We start from the raw sequence: 20711 nt of genomic DNA, 5'->3' as shown, positions 1-20711 counted from the left end.
AAACGTATCTGAATGAAATTTAATACAGTGATGTATTATGTCCGGCATAGCAAATCTAACTATAAGTAACTTTTTATGTAAAAAATATTGTTTGTACGTTTCTAATGATAGTTAGTAGATCTTCTAGATAGAAGAGATAGTATCTGAAAATACAAGGAGTTTTTTTACGTAAATACTGTAGCAAAAGTAAATTGAAGTTTATTCCAGGCTGGCATAGTAAGAATACATACACATACATATATCGTAACTAGCGGGCCCGGTCAAGCTTCGCTTTGACTTTTGTGCACTTCTTCCCTATACCTATTCTACCCCTACCCTACCCTACCGTACCCCTGCCCTACTGTTTACTTCTACTAAAAGTTGAACATAAGTATATGTCATTATGATTAGATGTTCTGCATACACTCGCAAATAATAATCAAGACCAAGAATGAAGAAAAGCGCAAGCTAGTATCATTCAGCTATCATTTAATATTAGAAGTACTTGTAAAACTAACACAGTAGTTATATGTATCTTCGTACAATCCCTTGTAGACATATTTCGAATGACGGAGAAATTAATACGTAGCTTGATTAATTAGACGTACAAGCGTACGCCACTAATCTAATTAGATCCTAATTACGATAAAGTATCGCTATTAATCACAAACTACGAACTTACTAACAAGCAAAATTGATTAACTATCACAAGTTAACATTTACCAGCAGCAATACAACTGTCCAAGAAATTTACTGTATAAGTTAATACCAATAAAATGGAATAAATGCAGTAAAACACTAATCTTTTCATATAATTTATCTGTAAATTTGACTACAGTGAAATTTTTAGCCAAGACTGTTATAATTAAGACAACCAAAAGTATCTTAAATCATACCATGTATTGCTCTGCCTATTTGTTTTCATAACCCGCTTATGCTAATGAATTATAGCAAATAGATAGTGAAGAAGAAGGGGTGAAATGCCTTTTATCGCAAACTATATAATATAGAAAAGATGGATTATTTTTGAATAAGAATATGAAATATTTTAAACTATATTTTAGTATTAGAAAAAAACGAATTACATTTAAACATAGCATTGAGGAAAAGCTAGTAATTAATATAAAAAATACTTTACTTTCTGACTAAATAAAAATGAATGATGATGAAAGGAATTATTAAATAATAAAACCATACTAACAAAAATAATTAAAACATTTAGTTGAAATACATTATTGATAATAATCTTAGGTACCTATTCTATTTCTTACACAGAAATATGTACGTTACTGATAGAGTTGTACTCAATTTAACCTTGAATATCAATGTTAATCAGTTTGAGGTACCTACAGTATCTACAGTATCATTGATTCCATACAGAACATTACCATATGGTAATAAATCAAATGTATAATAAAACCTTTGATTGTCGATAATTATTTCGGTGTAAATAAAACCAACTATACTTTTCAAATATTTATCTATCAAAAATTAAGACTAAAAATATTAGAGCACGAACTATTTTAGCGGAAAAAATTTTTTAAAAAGAGAATTTTTATCTTCGTATTTAATCATTCAAATTTTAATACATAGGTACATAAAGGTTTAGTTGAAGCAATAGTAAGTACATAACAGTTTTACTGAAATCGCAGATATGAAAAAATCTTAATCGTAATTATTTAAATATAAGTCTCAGTAGTCAGATTAATATTGTCAATCAAAAGAGCCCAAAAATATGTAATTTTACAGACGACCAATTACAAAAATAGGGTAAAGGAATAAATATTGCGTAATCTTAATTGTATTCACCTTTCATGCAGGTGTAACTAATGAAATACAAAGAATAAACACGACGAACAACCAAATGTCAAAGAGGGTATTGAAAAACAAGGTTAAATATGACAAGTCCAATTCCATTTCCATTTTTCACACAACGACGCCTCCTTCGGACACAAAGCTCATTTTATAACGCCACAATGCAATTGTACTCTTTCATCTACTAGACTTTTATTATAGTCTTCCTGTCAGCTGTGGAATGATAAAATTGAGACAGTGCAGAATTGTCTGTGTATCCAATTTATCACAACAAAATTCTTCTAATTTTTCACATTTCAAAGCTGTAAGTGTCTTGGCAGCAGAATTCCAACCGGGGTAATGTTTTTTTTTAAATTCTTAACAATTATCTTAATTTTCATCACATTATTATTATAAAGGCGAAAGTTTATGTGTAAGTGTGTATGTTTGTTTGTGCTTTGCGATGCGGCTACTGAAGCTATTTGGCTGAAATTCGGAAAGCAAATAGATATTACTCTGGATTAACACAAATAGGCCCCGGAAAAATACATGATTTCCGCGGGAATTGTGAAAAACTGAATTCTACGCGGACGAAGTCGCGGGCGTCCACTAGTATATACTAAAAAAAATCTACTTCAAACGCACCAAGTCGCATTCGTCTTTTTAAACATTGGCGAAGCAATAACCACAATCTGATGATGACAATTTTTTTTTTAATATGCGTTGAGTAGTGTTGCTGAATGGTTTAGCCAAAATTTACAAGAAAAATATTCAAAGTCATTGAAAAAATTAAAACCCTGATTAGTACTAGACCAGAATCAGAAGAGCTCGCTTGAAAAAAAAGCTGTGTTACTAATTATGATTATAATGAAATTAAACTTGAATTCGATTATTATTAGGACACGTTCATACCTATAATACATCCCTACCGAGTCTATACATTGATTTATTAGTAATGTATGTATTAGTAATACTATACCACACAGTATTTTATGATGTGTGAAAGTAGAGAACAATGTAACATTCATAGCCATCGTGCACGTGAACCAGAGAGCATACGTCAGCTATTAAACAAACAGCGATGTTGACACAAGTATCAAGTTATTCAATTGCCTCTGTGTACAAAAAGAAGCTAGTTAGCGTTTGCAATATGATAAACGTCGATAGCAAAATTTGTATTGGCTTTGCGCCACACAATCCTATTGAACTTTGTACCGTTTCGGGAAATATGATGTCTTATGTTACTTTCTGTTGTTTATGCCTCTATTTTGGGATTTTGGCAAAGCGCAGTACTCTGTCTAAATGCGTATCTTATCATCATACTACGTTGTTTTCGTTTTGCGAAATTCACCACACCCTATAAAAACAGTTGATTAACGATGAATTCGTTCTGCGATATCCACCATACGATATAAAAACAGTACATTACCTAGCGATATGTTAATGTCATCACCAAAAAGTGCTGCTAAAATATGCTAAAATGGATAAAAGGATCTATGAAAGTTTTAAACATTTTGCAAAGGTTTTCAAAATGTACTTTTAAAAAATTTTAAAAACTGTACTCTATTCAAACAAATGGTTTCTAATAGAAATAAATCGGATGTTTATACTATGGTTATTAGGTCAATTTGTTACAATGTCTCTAATACATACCATGGGCTATTAATTGACTAATAAAGACTTTGATCATTGTACTTTAACTAGCAATTGCATACAGTTGTTATTCTTATATTTATTTCGTCACTAATTGCCGATAATGACTTCTTCCTTCACGTGTATTCCAATGACTCCCTTAATTTTAGCAACAGAAGTTACCATCTAGAGTTAGATTTTATTTTAAATCAATCTCTTCAAAACTTTTTGAACATATGTATACCCTTTTTCAAGTTCCGATCTTTCCCTGTGCCAAAATTCATCAAAATTAGTCCAATGGTACAGGCATGTTAACAAACATATTAAACATAACTTACGTTTCGATTTATAAGTAATAGTTGTATTTTTAAAACAAGGAAGTTATTTAAGACTTTATCTACTCTTTACGTAGGAGTTCACAATTTAAACAAACTATAATTTTATCAAATTAAACATAAACCAGGTGCGGTTTATGTACAAACCTGTCATAATTATGTTGATTCAACTTAAATGCGTAATTAAATTTGATACCTGTAATTCCGTTTTGTTACGGTACTGGTTGTACAAATATAAAAGGCAACGGAAACGGATATAGGAGTTCGAGTGAGAATTAGTAAAGGAAACGCACTTTGCAGTTAACGCCTACAAGACGTATGATCTAAGTAACACGATCCAGTATTACTCAGCAAGCATATCGATCTCACATTAGTTGTGATGTCAGAATATTTACTAATCAATCCAGTCCATCATCGTTATGGCGTTCGCACACAGAATATAAAGTCCGGCGGTTATCTAATACAAGGTTTATGGAGAAATTGTTCACCATTAAACATATTGTTTTTACCATATTATTTCGTTTACGCTAATGATTGAAATCGGAACGCAAATAATTGACGTAATAGACAGTGGCAATGAAAATTCCAGCTATAAAGACATCTATATTTAGAGTCATGGTAAATATAAATGATTCATTCGTAATGGTAACGTGGAAAATTATATGCTCTAGAAGCTTATGGAAATATTTAATATCTTTAATTATAAGTTTATAATTTATGTTAAACTCATTCAAAACAAAATCTTGTAAGGGCATTCATGTTTGCGGGAAAAATTCTCTTTTTATTTTAGCCCAGTTAAATTTCATATTCGTCTACTAGTTGAGTGGCTATGACATTGATTGTTATCTTATCAGCTATGTTACCTTTCCAATCCTTTACGACGTAAACAATATTTTTAACATTCTAAAATGTTAAGTCCACGTGAATACGCAACAAACCTGTTCTTGGCATAAGTAAATATAAAATGCTTGATAACATTTTTTTAATGTTATTTGTATTATGTATTTCTTGAGATATGGTTCCGGATGGAATAAACAATGTTATATTTTGAAAGATTCATGGTTAAATATAATTTAAATTATGTACATAATTTACAAACTTGTTTTACTTAAATGTTTTTTTTTAATTTACTAAAATAGAGGTTTTTTATACTCACTTCCAGGAATAGCTCCAGTGGTATTCGAACTCAACACACCATTCGTTTTAAAAAACAACACACAAATAAATAAATACCACCACATATTGGCACAAAATTTGGGGGCTGCCCGTCGACAGCCCACCAAAACGAACATATTATTATTTTGTTCTAACAAACTTTCGTTATAATCACACGCAAGATACACAGCGAGAGAAACAATCCAGGGGATCGCAGTTATATCACATTAACACCGTTCCAGTCCGCACTGAATCTGCATTGATAATGTCACTGTCGAAATAAACTTGAGAGTTGAGACAATATTTTGGACGATTGGTTGATTCACGATCAGACGTTTTGAGGTTATTTTTACGTGCCACTAGTGTGAGCGCGACGGACGACGGTGAATGTCGATCGTTGTCTCTCGCAGGCAGGTGGGCCGGTTTGCCGCGCGGGCCGCTAGATGGCGTTGCGAGGCGCGTGACGTCGCTTAGTTTCGGCGACTGTACCGTGACGCTGCGCTGCTGATTCTAGCTAGAGATTTTTCCCAACGCATCGCGCGAACGACACGTAATATTAGGATGTGTCTACATGTGCACTTTGCGTGTGGCATTTACTTTGTTTTGTTGTGAATACATATAGAAATAGGTACTTGAAGGCAAGCATTATTTAACTTGTACTGTTAGCTTCGTGGTGTTCAATAAAACTCAAATACAAACTAAGCAACTATAGATACCGACTAATACTGTTTATCTTCGCTGATAGTCCAATAATCACATCGCACTTCACACAAATTTTATAAAGGCGAATGTTTATGTGTGTAAGTATGTTTGTTACTCCTTTACGCCTCAACTACTAAACCCATTCGGCTAACATTTGGAATAGAGATAGTTTCTACCCTGGATTAACACATAAGATATATATGTTTTTTTTTCAGAAAAACGTCATGGTTCCCGTGGGATTTGTGAAAAACAGAATTAAACGCGAATAGAGTTGTGGTTATCCGCTATTATTTATATATAACTGTAGCATGTTCTGGTATTCTGACAAGCCACAAAAATCCATTGAGGCTTGGCTTATTTTCGTGTCCAACACTTAGTGCTACTAAGGTATCTAAGCATTTATAAATGTAGCAATTCAGAATGAAAGCTTGTTTTATTATGTATTTTGAAATGTTTATTCATATTACACTCTAATTAAGTTCCTTGTTAAGAATTTCTATAATTGACACTTGTTTTCAACGAATTTGCTACGCAAATTCATTCGATTTGAAATTACTTGCGAAAAAGAGTTTTGCCTTTTGGGTACCTTAATAAATTTCCAAAATTACCATTAATTTTTCTTATTTAGTAAGTAAGTCGGAAGGATTTTGTTTTGTAAAAAATAATAACTATAAGATATTGTCAAAAATACAGCAATAGGTATACTTTAACCTTTCGACCTTTAATATTATTTTTCAACATTTATCTAATAAAACATAATTGTTTTAGTTTTTCATACTTCATTAATAATTTTTCATACATACCAAGCTATTTATTGATTGTCATTAATTTGAGGCATTATAGAAAGTGCATTCTAGAAAGTTAGGCATATAATATTGTATATACCTATTCGTTATGTTTTGTAATAGTTTTAGGCTTGATTCTAACAAAGCGCGTCTACATCTGAAATCCTTGTTATTACTTAAACCGCGCGCATGTAGCCTAACCCTTACAGAGGGTAGAAATGCGCGCGCATCTTCACCGTGATGTCGGTTGCTGGAAGACGCGGGGGGGCGTGGCCGGCCGTTACGCACATCAACCAGACCACGCAACAGAGATAAGAAACCGGCAACCCGACCAAAACACGTAAACACCCAACGCTATCAAACCGATCAACAAATAACAAACAACACAATTTGGGAGCATCACACTTGAATAGAACCCACAATTCCGAATTTAAAATTGACAGCTCAACCGTGGGTTAATTTAATACCGAAATTTGAATAGCCGTAATGAATATTTATCATCATTTTGTTATTCAAACATTGAGAGCGAATTGTTTTATTCCATAAAAGAGGAAAACAACAACGTTTTTGATTTTATCATTTCTGTTTTTCCGAGTATCTACTTGATATCGGAAAAAGGAAAGGGTCGAATGTGACTCGACTGATCTGAGATTGCTTAATAAAGCATTGGGGTGTTTTGCATGTGTGGGTGTGTTGAGACGAAAATCAGGAGCGTGATTGCGTCGACATTTTTATCTCTTACAGTTCCAGATTCGTTCGAGTGTTATATTTAAACAAAGGAACAAAATTTACATACCTACGTTCCTCTGAAAATTCAGACCGTATTATTATAGTTAATTCATTTATATTATATCTCGCGTTTAGGTTAATGCCAATAACTTCATTCATTTATGTTTTTGGTCTAGCAAAGTACGATAATAAATCACAAAATTAAATGAAAAAAAATTGGCTCAAAGCCAAAATAGCTATTTTTGTTAGTTGGCAGTGTAATTTAGATTTTCTTTCAAAAATATTTGACATGTTTTATAACGTTGACCTTCACGACAATGTCAGTTCATAAGTTATTTGCTCATTTGTCGAATTAAAAATTGCGCATTTCTCTAACGGAATCATTCACTGTTATAACGGCGGATGTTTTACCCTTATTCAGCTCACTGCTGAGCTCGAGTCTCCTCTCAGAATTAGAGGGGTTATGCCAATGTGGCCCAATGCGGATGCGGTCTTCACACATGCAGAGAATTAAGAAAATTCTCTGGTAATCAGGTTTCATCACGATGTTTTTCCTTAACCGTTTGAGACACGTGTTATTTAATTTCTTAAAATGCACACAACTGAAAAGTTGGAGGTACATGTCCCGGACCAGATTCGAACCCACACTCTCCGGAATTGGAGGCAGAGGTCATAACCACTGGGCTATCACTGCGTACAGCGATTTTTCAAATATTATACAGTAAAAGTTTTTTATTAGCGGGGTATATGTCCTATAAAAGTGCCGCGATAGTTTCGTCATGTCCGTCTGTCCGTCCGTCCGTCCGCAGTTTAGCGCAGAGACTATTACTACTATAAAACTGTAAATTAGCATAAATATGTAAATTATAAATGTGAACAAAGTCGTACAATAAAATATTGAAAAATATTTTTTAGGGTTCCTCCCCTACATGTAAAGTGGGAATGAATTTTTTTTTGCTCGTTAATTTCATAGTGTGGGATATCGTTGGATAGGTCGAATCATGTTGATATAAGAATATCAACATAATTCGATTTAGGGATCCGTTTGTAATATATTAAGCTTTTAAGAGCCAATTTTTCGGTTGTTTATGGATACGTGAAAAAATTCATGAAAGAAGGATATATAATGAAATTATAAAGAAAACAATAACAGCTAAATAGCAATTGCTAATTAAAGAGTGAATGTAAGTAAAAAATGAATAGTCGACCAACTTAAAAAACGTAATTAGAAATCGAAAATTGCATACTAATTCCGTTGTTATTTTAAAAGATAAAGTTGTCAGTATAATAACTCAGAGTCCGTTAAAACTAGAAAGATAAGATTTGGTATGTATATTTATTAGGTCTGTAAAGAACTAAAAAGAAAATCTGAAAAAATAAATTTGGGGTTCCTTCCCTATATGCAAAGTGAATTTTTTATCACCTATCCTTTAGTGTAGGGTATCGTTATCGGTATTTTTGTGCATTACATTAGGGATGAAAGTGCTAACTGAATCTACGGAACCCTACACTGCGCGTGGCCCGACACGTATCCCCCGGTTCTTATCAATATTGTTTTTTTCGGGCAAGGGCGTAAAGAACTTAGTATTGTTGAACTTGTTTGATAGTTTTTAGGAGCTCCTTAAATTCCGACTGAAATCCGCAATTTGCCTCTTAAAAATAAAACTTTGTTTCATAGACCGATAAATTTTTATAGAGAAATCACAACATTCTTTTATTACAACTTCACTTTCCTATGACGCACTATACGACTACGACTTATTCCATACAAAATGTCTACACTAGAAGAATTTACGTCATTTTACTCAGTCTGACCTGCGAATATTAAAGATATCTTTAGCGGCGAATAAATTTTTATGTCCGCGAACAGTGAAAGCGTGAATAAGGAGCTTGTACTGTATTTGCAAGTACTCGTAAGTCAGTCATCATATTATTATATAATTAATGTTAGTCAATTTAATATTTTTTTTGAAAAACAACATATTTAGTAGGTCCCTAATTGACTTGGGGATTTTGTTATACTAACTTACGAGTACGCAAGCCGTTATTACGTTGAGTACGTACGGCGTAAGTTATACGTAGAATTTCTTGGAAGCAACACACAATTTGAGAGCCTTGATAGCCCAGTGGATATGACTTCCGATTCCTGAGGGTGTGGATTCGAATCCGGTCCATAACTTTTCAGTTATGTGCATTTTAAGAAACTAATATCACGTGTCTCACACGGTGAAGGAAAAACATCGCGAGGAAACCCGCATACCTGAGAATTTTCTCTGCGTGTGTGAAGTCTGCCAGTCCGCATTGGACCAGCGTGGTGGACTATTGGCCTAACCCGTCTCATTCTGAGAATAGACTCGAGATCAGCAGTGAGCCGAATATGGGTTAATAATGATGATGAACACACAATTTTAAAACCATTTCTGCGTTAAAAATACAAAAATATAAATACACGATAAGGTCTGAAGAATAAGGCTAGCCTCAATGATGAATTTTTAACGAAATCCGTTGAGGGGGAAAAAATAAACATCGATGACCACATACATTTCCCTTTCATATAAGAGATGTGTGTATGTGTGTACCTTCCACTAAATTATCTCCGTCCCGTATTCTGCAGTCGGTTGGTATTTACGGCGCCCATCAAATTATCGATTCCAGTCACGTTTAATTAGCAAGCAATCGCTTGATACTCGATGTGGTAAATAACTTACTCTCTCCTGAACTCTGAAAATCTAATTTCTTTTACCTATAAGTACTGTAGATACTTGGGTTTTTTATACCAGTACATTGCGCATCTATTTCTAATCGATTTGATAATTTGGATTCACAAAACAGGAATACGTTATCAAAGGAATTGTCTTTGAACAGTGCGTGTTGACAGTGATGAGTGATGACCTATGGTTCTGATACTTGGCCGCTTACTGTGGGCCTCATAAGAAGGCTCAGAGTCACACAGCGGGCGATGGAACGAGTTATAGAAGTATCTTTGCGTGATAGAATCAGAAATGAGATCCGCAGCAGAACCAAAGTCACCGACCGACATTGCTCAACGTGTCGCGAAACTGAAGTGGCAATGGGCGGAGCACATAGTTGGAAGAGTCGATGGACGTTGGGGACGACGATGGGGTCCCAAGGTGCTGGAATGACGACCCCGCACTAGAAAGCGCAGTGTTGGTCGACCCCCAGGTGGACTGACAACATTAAGCGAGACGCAGGGATTCGCTGGCTCAGGATCATAATGTTTGGAAGTCGCTACAAAAGGCCTATGTCCTGCAGTGGATGTCCATCGGCTGATATATATACTTATAGTCTAAGAACCGTATTAGAAACGACCTTCACCAATGTGTTTAATGGATGAAAAGTGGTTTGTGAATGTTTGCTATTTATGATGTTATAATTGTTTTGATGTATAATCCTTTAGTTTTATGAATATATGCAAATATACAGAATGTATTCTCGCCTCCTCATATATTTTTATCAAAACGTTGACACGTTCTTATCAGAGACACACAAGACATTGGTACATTTTCACAAAGGAGCTTTATGATAAATCGTAAGCATAAAGTTTTCGTCAGCTCACCTTCCACGGTTATTCATGCCTTATCTCGTGACAACGATTTTGTGTATATATCTCGGAAATTACGCCCCTTTTGCATTGTAACAAAGGAGATGCTTGTGTGGTGGAGTAGGTAAGATGGTTTTGTATAAAAATAAAGTAAAAACATCATGTAGGTATAAATAAAATGAAAATATCATATATAAATAAAGCCTTTTTTCGAATTGATTTACACAAAAAAAATATATTTTAACCTGAGTATTTTATATTTTGATTTTATATCCTAAGAAAAATAATATTGACAGTTAGACAATTGATAGATAGACACAGGCAAGCAGAAAACCACACACACAGACAATGAAGAGTTACTTGATTTTTTTTCCTTTCGAGGTACCTAGTTAACCTTAAAAATAAATGCTAACCCAGAAAGTTAAAAGAACGAGCTTTTGAAAAAGAAGTTGTATATATTTATATAGATCATTAACATATCATAGAGTTATTAAACGTTATCACCTATGATGACCTAGCACTATAATAGGCTAATAGGCTTTCAAAATAAGTGTATATTACAATAACCATAATATTATAAAGATGTAGCCCAGTAAAATTATCTCGGATCATAATCCACCTACCCGTACTGTTAGGTACTCTCTCAGACCATAGTTGGATATTCAATTTGTCAATTTGCACTTCAATAGCAACGGACATCATGTTCCGCTATGCTCTTCAAATCTAAACTTAGCCAATTTAGCCGTTATTCCTCCAGTTTGTGAAAATACCCGAGCACAATAAAAAATATCATAGAATTGTGGCTTTTTAAGCATTACATTACATCTTACTCAATATAATTTGTTTTAATTACCTCTGGCGCCAATTTACCTACTCTTAAAGAAAAAAAGAGTAAATGGATGAAGTTTGGAGGTACTCGTAGGTACCATGTATTGATAATTTTGAACCATGTACAACACAAACAACAGAATTATACTTCAATATAATATTTTTTTGGAAACAATATTTTATTCTTGACTAGCAGACGCCCCACGGTTTCACTCGCCTAGTTCCCGTTCCCGTAAGTACATGGGGATAAAATATAGCTTATAACACTTACAAACAACGTGACTTTCTAGTGGTAACAGAATTTTTAAAATCGGTTCAGAAAGTCCAAAGATTACAATATTAATATAGATGAAATGTCTCATATCATATATTTTTGTTTTTTTAAGTACTGGAAGGGAATATGATGGAATAATATAATGTAAATACATTGTTCGTATTTAAAAATGTACTACCTACAATTTAACGTACTCAGAATGAACAGTGAAACATTAACTCAAACAAACCTACTTTTATTTTTTTTAATGAAGACGTAATTTACAAAGTGACAGACACAGACGACCACCTCTAACAATAGCTTGTTATAAAAACATAAGAGCAGTTATTTTACCTGCCCTAATGTAATGACATTGCTAGATGAACTTTCTCTACGTTACTTCGTTAAAGTTATACTAAACGCTCAGAATATAGAAAACACTAGAAACCACGTTCAGCCGTCATTTTCAAGCATTGTGTCTAAAAATTATACCGGTTAGCTTATATTAGCTCGTCCCACAACACGGCATACACAGTGTAACTAATCCCTTGTTCGTGAAATTACACCAAAACAGAATAATTTCAAGTAGACGTAGGTGCGAGAGGATTACCAGCAAAATCTCTCTATAACTTGCTTAAAGACGTTGGCCTTTTTAGAAGTGCAGCTAATTCTTACCAAATTTGGCTAGGCAGGGAGAACAACACGAGCAGAGAAGGGAGTGTTGATCAATCGTCAAGGAATACCTTAACCCTACATCCTGTAGTCACAAGTCCTGGACTTTGCTCGGTGTTTTTCTCTCTACCACGCGATGGACTCGGCACCTGCACGGTGAATCCATGGAATGCTAAGATGTTCGTCTCGCTTCATTCCCTATGCGCGATCATACCTTCTAGAGTTTTCTATATTCTGAGACTAAATAACCGCTCCTAAAATAAAGTTCTGCCAGAAACGTAACTAAATTGTATTTTCGGAACACTCTGTCTGACCTTTCTCATCCACCTACATTCAAAGCATGATACATTATTTTTATGAATTCATCTTGTTTTCGGTAAATGTCAGCCCTAAAATAGAATTATGATAAAATAATCCTTTTAACGTCAATAATCGTTAGAAGAATATAATGTTCTTGTTAATCCATTCAAGCCTTTCTATATAATGAATTTCCTATTTATAACTTGGGAAGAGGGCCTGCTTTAGTCAGACATACTCAACGACATTTTATACTATTAATTTTATATTATCTATTTATATTATTTATTGTTCGACTTCATTTATCACTATTAAATCATGACATAACTTGACTTTTGTGCTTGTAAACTAAGCCTAATTTAAATAAATCAAATTTTATTTGATTTGATTTAGACATGTTACGTGCCTACAAAATCACTGCAAAAAGTGAGCCGAATTTAGCTACTCCATTGAGCGCATACGTGCACAATTTTGTGTTAAATTCCATTAAATATTTATGAATATACTTATACAGTATTTACAGTTCCTGAACACACAACTCGACATTGTATACAATATTTATGTATTATTTATTTTAATAACATTCGTTGTTTACTGTGCGACTCAATGAAATGCGGTCAATTAGCTGCTTTTGTTTGCCTCAGTTTTGTCATATTACTGACTAATCTTTGTACATTCCTGATTTTATGAAGGCTGAAAGTTTGACAATCTATGCTCCTATCGTAAGTACGGTAGCCAATTATGGAGTTTGAACTGTGGTGGCTTTGGAAGATAGCAGGTTTCAAGGGTCCAGACCCGTAATCGTCCAAGTATAATATCATGAGATGAGATATCATGTCACCAGCCAGTCATTTAGAAGCACCATGGACATGCCTTCGAAAAACACGGTTTACTTTAAGGGTTTCTAGTGAAGGGTTGCCGTGAAGCTAAGTGACTGGAGTCTGGAGGAATGTTACCTCATGAAGTTCCGGATAAATTGTCAAAAAATTACGTTCTGTACTTGGGCAATTAAAGATATAGAATCTTGAAACCAGCAACCTTCTGAATCCAACTCAGCCCAAACTACCTAATTGGCTACCGTACCTACTTACCATTAGCATTGAGCACAGGCAAACAAACAAACATACATACTTCATACATTGAGGTAGGTCTGATTATCTCAGCTCTCGTTCTATAAAATAGAATTATGATTATGAGAAAAGAATAGAATTTTCATCCTTTAGAGCCTTTCTATTTAAATAAAGAATTTTCTACTTATACCTACTTAGCATATAATAGTCCCCTGAATAACTGAGGCGCACGAAGTCACAAAGGCTTGATTCACATTCTTTACTTCGATTTGAATAGTTTATTGGATACCATAGATGCATAGAGATTTTCCACATAATCGTAGTCTTATATCCACTTATCTCGTATTTTTTTAACTGCGCTCAACATTTTCCTTTAAATGTGACCTAATAATGGAGCACTAAAGTTACTACCAGAGCCAGGAATACTAATAATAACCCCAAAGAGCTGGAATGGCGACCACGCAGTAGAAAGCGGAGTGTTGGTCGACCCCCCACCAGGTGGACTGACGACATCAAGCGAGTCGCAGGGATTCGCTGCAGGTGGCTCACTATCGTGATGTTTAGAAGTCCTGCAGTGGACGTTCATCGGCTGATATGATGATGGTGATGATGAAAGTTTCTACTTTATGACATCGTCCACTACGTATATCCCTTTCAAATAATCAACCATTTTCAATATACCTGACATTGAGTCGTCGGTCCCGATCATCGGTGTAAGCAATTTATGGTGATAGTTATAAAGTCAAAACCCGTCAACCCACATTGAATCGTCGTGGTGGGTACAAAATCCTATCTCTTAATTGGAGGGAGGCGTGATGGGCCATTAAAGTAGGCTGATTATTATGATAGTGATTTTATTTGCAAGTGTTTTATAAGGCCTATCAAGCTAATTACACGAGGTAAGACAAAAAAGAACCTGCACTTCAAATTACTGTTTTACCTATGTCGCAATCAAGATGAAGAACCTCTTATTCTTATTAAAAGATTTCTTGAAGTGTGAACTGCCTGTCCCACTTTGGAATATTAACAAGAACTTTTCATTTACCAAACATGCTTTCATAACGAAAGTTGAGCTTTTTGTCAATTCAATATATTTGTTTAAGATCAAAGGCTGCTGTAATTAGTAATTAATTTTACGTTTTAAAGCCTTCATAAGTTTAAATTTTGATAAATTAAATGAATGCCGTGTTTATAAATAAGAAGACTGATATAAAAGGGAAGAGAAAAAGAGTAAAAGAGAAAAGAACTATATACTCATCCATACTAATAATATGAAGAGGTAAAGTTAAAAGGTTCATCATCATCATAAAGCCAGATTAATATTTGTCTGACGTGTCGTGTCGTGACGCGTCAGAACAGAATCGGTATCATACATTTTGTATGGTAACGTTTACACTTATGTATTGTGACATGTCCAGTGCCGGCTTTAGAGCTACCAGCGCCCCTGGGCGAGATTTTTACGGCTTCCCTCTCCCATAGAAACTCATACGAACAAAAATGGACCATCACGCCTGTGACCATCAGTGTAAAATTGAATTTTTCAATTTTCGCAAATTCCGCGATTACTATGAACTTAAAAAACCACATTTCTCCGTGATAAAAAATCGCTTATATAGCATCCAGCTGCTCCCTGCAACTCGCTCGATGCCATCGGACATTTATCTGCGAATACCTTGTTTATAATTCGATCACACAGAGATACTTCGAGCATAGATCGTTCCATCGCCCCTTTATATCTTACTGGCGCCCCTGGTACTTGGCGCCCCTGGGCGGTCGGCCAACCGCGCCCTACCCTAAAGCCGCTCCTGGACATGTCCTGATGGCTTCTGAAGCGTCGCATACAAAATGTATGAAACCGATTCTGTTCTGATGCGTCACAACTTAACACGTCAGACAAATGTAAATCCACCTTTAATATTCAGCTCACTACTGAGTACATGTTTTTCAACGAAAGTTGTTCGGAGGTCTAGATTTTAAAGTCGTAACAGACCCACAAAAAAAAACTTAACTTCATATAGTATTAGTCTAGGTTTAACGGGTTTAAAACGCTTTTTCCTCCATAAAGAACGTTCTATTCTTTAAAAGTTGTTTTCGTATTTGTTGTTCCTTATTATAAGTTTAATCTTTCAAAGTCCTACATTGAGAGGCGTCGTGATACTCAGAGGATATTGCGTTCCACAGAGTTCCTCGGGGAGTCAGCGTATTCAAAGTGATGCGATTTGAATAATCCTGTAATGTTTCTTTCAGTAGAAAATCCGAATAGTATCTCTGTACGTCTATTTTCTTCTAGTTCACCATTATTATTGTGCGCCAGAAACTCCCTAAAGAAACCTAAATAAAGCTTCTTTTATTCTTATTTTCATAAAATAACCTGGAAATTCTTATACAATAACCCTCATAGTCATGTCATTTAAGTGGCATTTTCACAACATACCATTTTCTCAAAATTTTAATTTCCTCGCTAACTTCAAGAAATAATTTGAAAGGAATTAACAGAAAAATAATATGTAATTTTATGTATAAATGTTTATTTTTAGGCCGAAGATTAATAAATTAATTAAAAGCCTTTATTCTTCTTTATGGATCTGTAGAATGTCTAACAACCCTGAGTATGATAAAATTTTTGGTTACTCCTTAAGAATCGATTTTAATATATAGCCCCCGTAATGAAAAAAATATGGGCAGTAAAATTCGATGAACGAATGACAGCGTTACGTATTTTGTGCGCAACCTATTCTGCGCACCTTTCACCGTGCGCTGCCGCAGCGCAGCGTGCTGACGGGCGCCCACGCCGCAGCCTGCTGCTCCTCGGTTGGTTTTACCTTTCTTTCACTTTCCAGGTGCGAGTATTGAGACGTAGACAGTGTTTGCTGCGGGGCAACATACGCCTATTTAGACAGTCGATCTGAAAGAGTAAACTCCATTCGTGCGTCGGAGCTGACACAAATTTTTTAAATTATTTTAAACAATTTTTTTTATAAATTAACTAGCGGACGCCCGCGGCTTCGTCCGCGTGAAATTTAGTTTATAACAAATCCCTCGGGAACCATGGACTTTTTCAGGATAAAAAGTAGCCTATGTATTACTCTAGGCTATAATATATCTTAATACCAAATTTCAGCTAGCAAAGTAACAAACATTCATATTATCAAAATCATCAGTTTTCGCAAATCTCGGGAAACCATGGATTTTTCGGGATAAAAAGTATGTGTTAATCCAGAGTAAAATCTATTTCCATTCCAAATTTCAGCCAAATCACTTCAGTAGTAGCGGCGTTAAAGAGTAACAAACATCCATACAAACTTTCGCGTTTATAATATTAGTAGGATAGAATAACTCTTTACCACAAAGGCCTCCTCGTAGTAGGTACAGTCCGGTTTTTTTTTTGCCATTTTCATCCAATTTTAAGAGAAAGAACAAAATATAAGTCTATTTAATCCTACTTAGGTCAAAGCCTCGTCTAGTCAAATTGTACTGAATGTAATTGAGCACTAATTAGCGCTTTAAATTCCAATACCAAGTTTTAAAACAATATTATTTCATTACTTTACTATTTAGTTTAAAGCTGTAGGTATTTCTATTTAGTTCAAGTACTACAATTTACCTTCAAATGAAATACCTCGAGTTCACTGCAGACTTCGAGTACGAATTGTTTTAACAGACCGTCTAATTTTCTGATTTTCCGTAACTTCTTTCTCTTGGGAAATTAAGCGAGGCGCACGCAGTAGGTTTCTGTTATTCGTTAAAAATTAACCTGAATGTGGCCACTCAGACATTGTTACTGCATCTGTTCTTGCCTGCTCTATGTTAACTAGAACGTGCAGGATTTTAATTTTATATTAAGCTAGCTCACATAAATTATTGTTTAATAATAATAATAATAGACAGTTTGATACAGTTACTATTGCGTTAACGTAAATGCTATTTTCTAAGGAATTGGAACAGCGCCATCTAACATTAACACGAAAGTAACAGTATAAAAATATTGAAAACTCCCACTAGGCACACTGTTGGAACAAGAGTCGGTATTTGGACGGCGCGTATTGTGAGGAGGTTCCTTACTCTGGATCCCTGACCGCAGCCGGATGTTTGGGCACTCAGATGTCCCGCAGCGGGGGTTAATATTTTTTTATGTATACCTTACCCTTACCCTACTATATCAGCTAATGGACGTCCTCATACTGCTGAACATAAGCCTCTTGCATGCTTCCAAAAACAATGGTCTCGAGCCGCCAGCATCCAACGGCTCCCTCCAACACGTTTGATGTCTTCAGTCCACCTAGTGGGGGGTCGACCAACACTGCGCTTCCTTATTATTCATGTATGCAGTTAAGTATTATCATCAAAAACTATTTACATTAAAATCAGGTTGTCTAACTAACTTTCTACACATTTGTTAGAAAACTAATATGAAACATTAAAATGAACCCTATTCTCGTAAACATATATGTTTGTTATAATTATGCACCACCTGAACTTTGTTTTCAGCACGTTTTCCTAATTAGCCGAGCAGAGATGCCCCCTTAGTTGCATAAGTAAAGCTTCCTAAATCCGATTCCGCTCTTTATTATTCTGTTTTTGTCCTTTGTTTTGTCCTTAAAGGGAATGCAAAAGCAGAATCGTAGAAAAACGTTTACTTTAAAACATACCTTTAGTAATAGTAATAATAAAGCCTTCATACATTGATATAGTTTTCTTTTTACATTATGTATGAAACCCATTGTCTTAGGTATAGGCCTCCTCCAGCTGTTTCCATTCTCCTCTGTCTCGTCCTGACTTCATCCAACTTTTACCAGCCACTTGGGCAATGTCATCAGTCCAGCGCTTCTGGGGTCTGTCAACTCACCTTTTACCTATTGGACCCTGCCATTCAGTGACAGTAAGTGTCCACCTGTCGTCTTGCAAGCGCGATACATGTCCTGCCATATATGTCATGCGTATTGTAGACTGATTCGTTGAACCTATTTGGTTCAACGAATCAGTCTACAATATATATAAAATGTAAATACCAAAAACTTAAGTTTCCGAAGAACATAGTTACCGTTTTAAATTTCAGTAAATAAAACAGTTTTTAAACATTTATAACTATAAATAGCACTTAAAAGAATGCTGTTTCTTTCAGGTTTTGGACTTTTTTACTTCCGGCTAGTCTAGTCAGTGTCTTAAATGAAACTTACATCTTTAGATATAAAAGAAAATCGTGTAAGTGACACTATTTATAACTCAAAAAAGGCTGGACCGATTTAGCTGAAAAATAGTAGCGTTTTCTACGTCCTGAGGAACTACTTGTTCAAGGTCGTTGACATTACTAGACTCAGCCTTAACTTGTCATGGAAATAAAAGGTATATAAATAAAAACATGTCCCAAAGTTCGGAGAATACTCACTAATATTCGTATGGGCTATTTTAATATTGAATGGCGCTTGTAAAGGGTAAAGGATAATGGTATTACTCCTTGACCCACTTGTTCGGGAAGGCTATAATATAGTAAGGACTATTTACATAGGATGAGCGATTTTTATTATTTGCTCTTACCTCTATTGGAAACGTCTGTCATACGTTACTAATAAAGAGACTTCGTAAGACAATTTACCTCCCTCTTTTGTTTGAACTGCCTGTTGGTGCACTGATTTTGTGACTTCGACTAATAAGGTTCTGGATTACAAACCAGGGTCAGGCTATATAATAAGTAAATAAATAAAACAGCCTTTATTTTCTCTTCTTATATTAATAATAATTTAGTTCTAATTGCGACAAAGTTAGTTTTGTCAATATTAATCAGTAATTTTTGTTCCAACCATTATCACATTTCACTGATGATTAAATTTATGTGAGCTTCGTTTTAACATTTTATAATTATTATTTTTTTCTTTTTTTTTTCATTTATTTAGGAAACAAACAGCATTAACATAAAAACAATAATTTACACATTTAAGAAACACTTAAGCCAATTAAGTTTCCATAGAAAGATCGTACATACACAATTAGGGAGTTGGCAACAAGACTTATTAATAGTAAACAAGAGTAGAAAACAAATAACATAATAGAACAAAAAATAAAGTAAAACGGTGGCAATCTGTAGATAGAAGCCAAAATAGTAGTTCTATACCGGCCACCATCCACAAAGTACCACTGTACAAAAATTTAAATCATACCTACGTACATTTTTTAGTGCAGACGCAAAATTATCACACTTGAGAAATAAATGGTCAATTGAATAATATTTTAAATTATAATTTTCACAAGCCCTATATAAAATCGGTTTTTACCGTAATTGGTTCTAGAAGAAGGCAGACGGAATACTTTAAATTTACGGCTTTTCCGCCTGTCAAGTTTAGGAACACACCATTGAATGTTACAAGTAAGGTATGGAGAATCAGTTATGCCATTTATCAATTTGTAAGTTCTTTAAAAGACAGGAGAGAACACAAAGATCAACTTTGTGTTCTCTCCTGTCTTTTAAAGAACTTACTTTATGTATATTAAGGTAATTATAGTTGTATCATCGGCAAATAATATACAAATATATTTAGTAGCATTGGGCAAATCATTGATATATAGAAATAATAACAAAGGACTCAAAATACTACCTTGTGCAACCCCACAAGAATTAACATCTAATTTTTCATCATTTATTATTTTACTGACTTTTGTACAGTGCTTTCTTTCCCCTAAATAACTAATAAACCAATTTTTATAATGTTTAACAATTGACATTAACTTAAAAGTACATTAATTATATTAGTTAACATAATAGACAAAGGCTACTATTTTCTTTGTTCTGAGAAATTTTCAATGAAGATTATCTGCATATGTCTCCATCATATTATTAACACAATTCAAATTAATTATTATTAAACAGCAGTGGCAAATCTTTGAAAAAACGATAATATAGGAATACATGATGGTTTGAAATTA

The 20711-nt window shown here is 34.4% G+C and overlaps 1 protein-coding gene across 6 annotated transcripts in view; it reads right to left on the bottom strand.

The window, feature by feature from the left end:
• Nucleotides 1–5358, bottom strand: part of LOC112057725 (low-density lipoprotein receptor) — a 313316-nt gene extending 307958 nt beyond the window's left edge. The window contains exon 1 of one of the 6 annotated variants that reach the window (XR_008250937.1): nt 4897–5349. Coding sequence is in view for 5 of the 6 variants with exons in the window: in XM_052882344.1 (XP_052738304.1) it covers nt 4897–5032 (136 nt within the window). In the remaining variant the exon portion in view is untranslated. Of the gene's footprint in view, nt 1–4896 lie in introns of all 6 variants that reach the window. The other 5 variants (XM_052882344.1, XM_052882318.1, XM_052882299.1 and 2 more) reach the window with 5 other exon arrangements.
• Nucleotides 5359–20711: the final 15353 nt, after the last annotated feature.

Source organism: Bicyclus anynana, chromosome 1 (genome assembly GCF_947172395.1).
Source record: "Bicyclus anynana chromosome 1, ilBicAnyn1.1, whole genome shotgun sequence".
NCBI classification, from domain to species: domain Eukaryota; kingdom Metazoa; phylum Arthropoda; class Insecta; order Lepidoptera; family Nymphalidae; genus Bicyclus; species Bicyclus anynana.
This window is presented reverse-complemented; position numbering and strand designations above follow the sequence as displayed.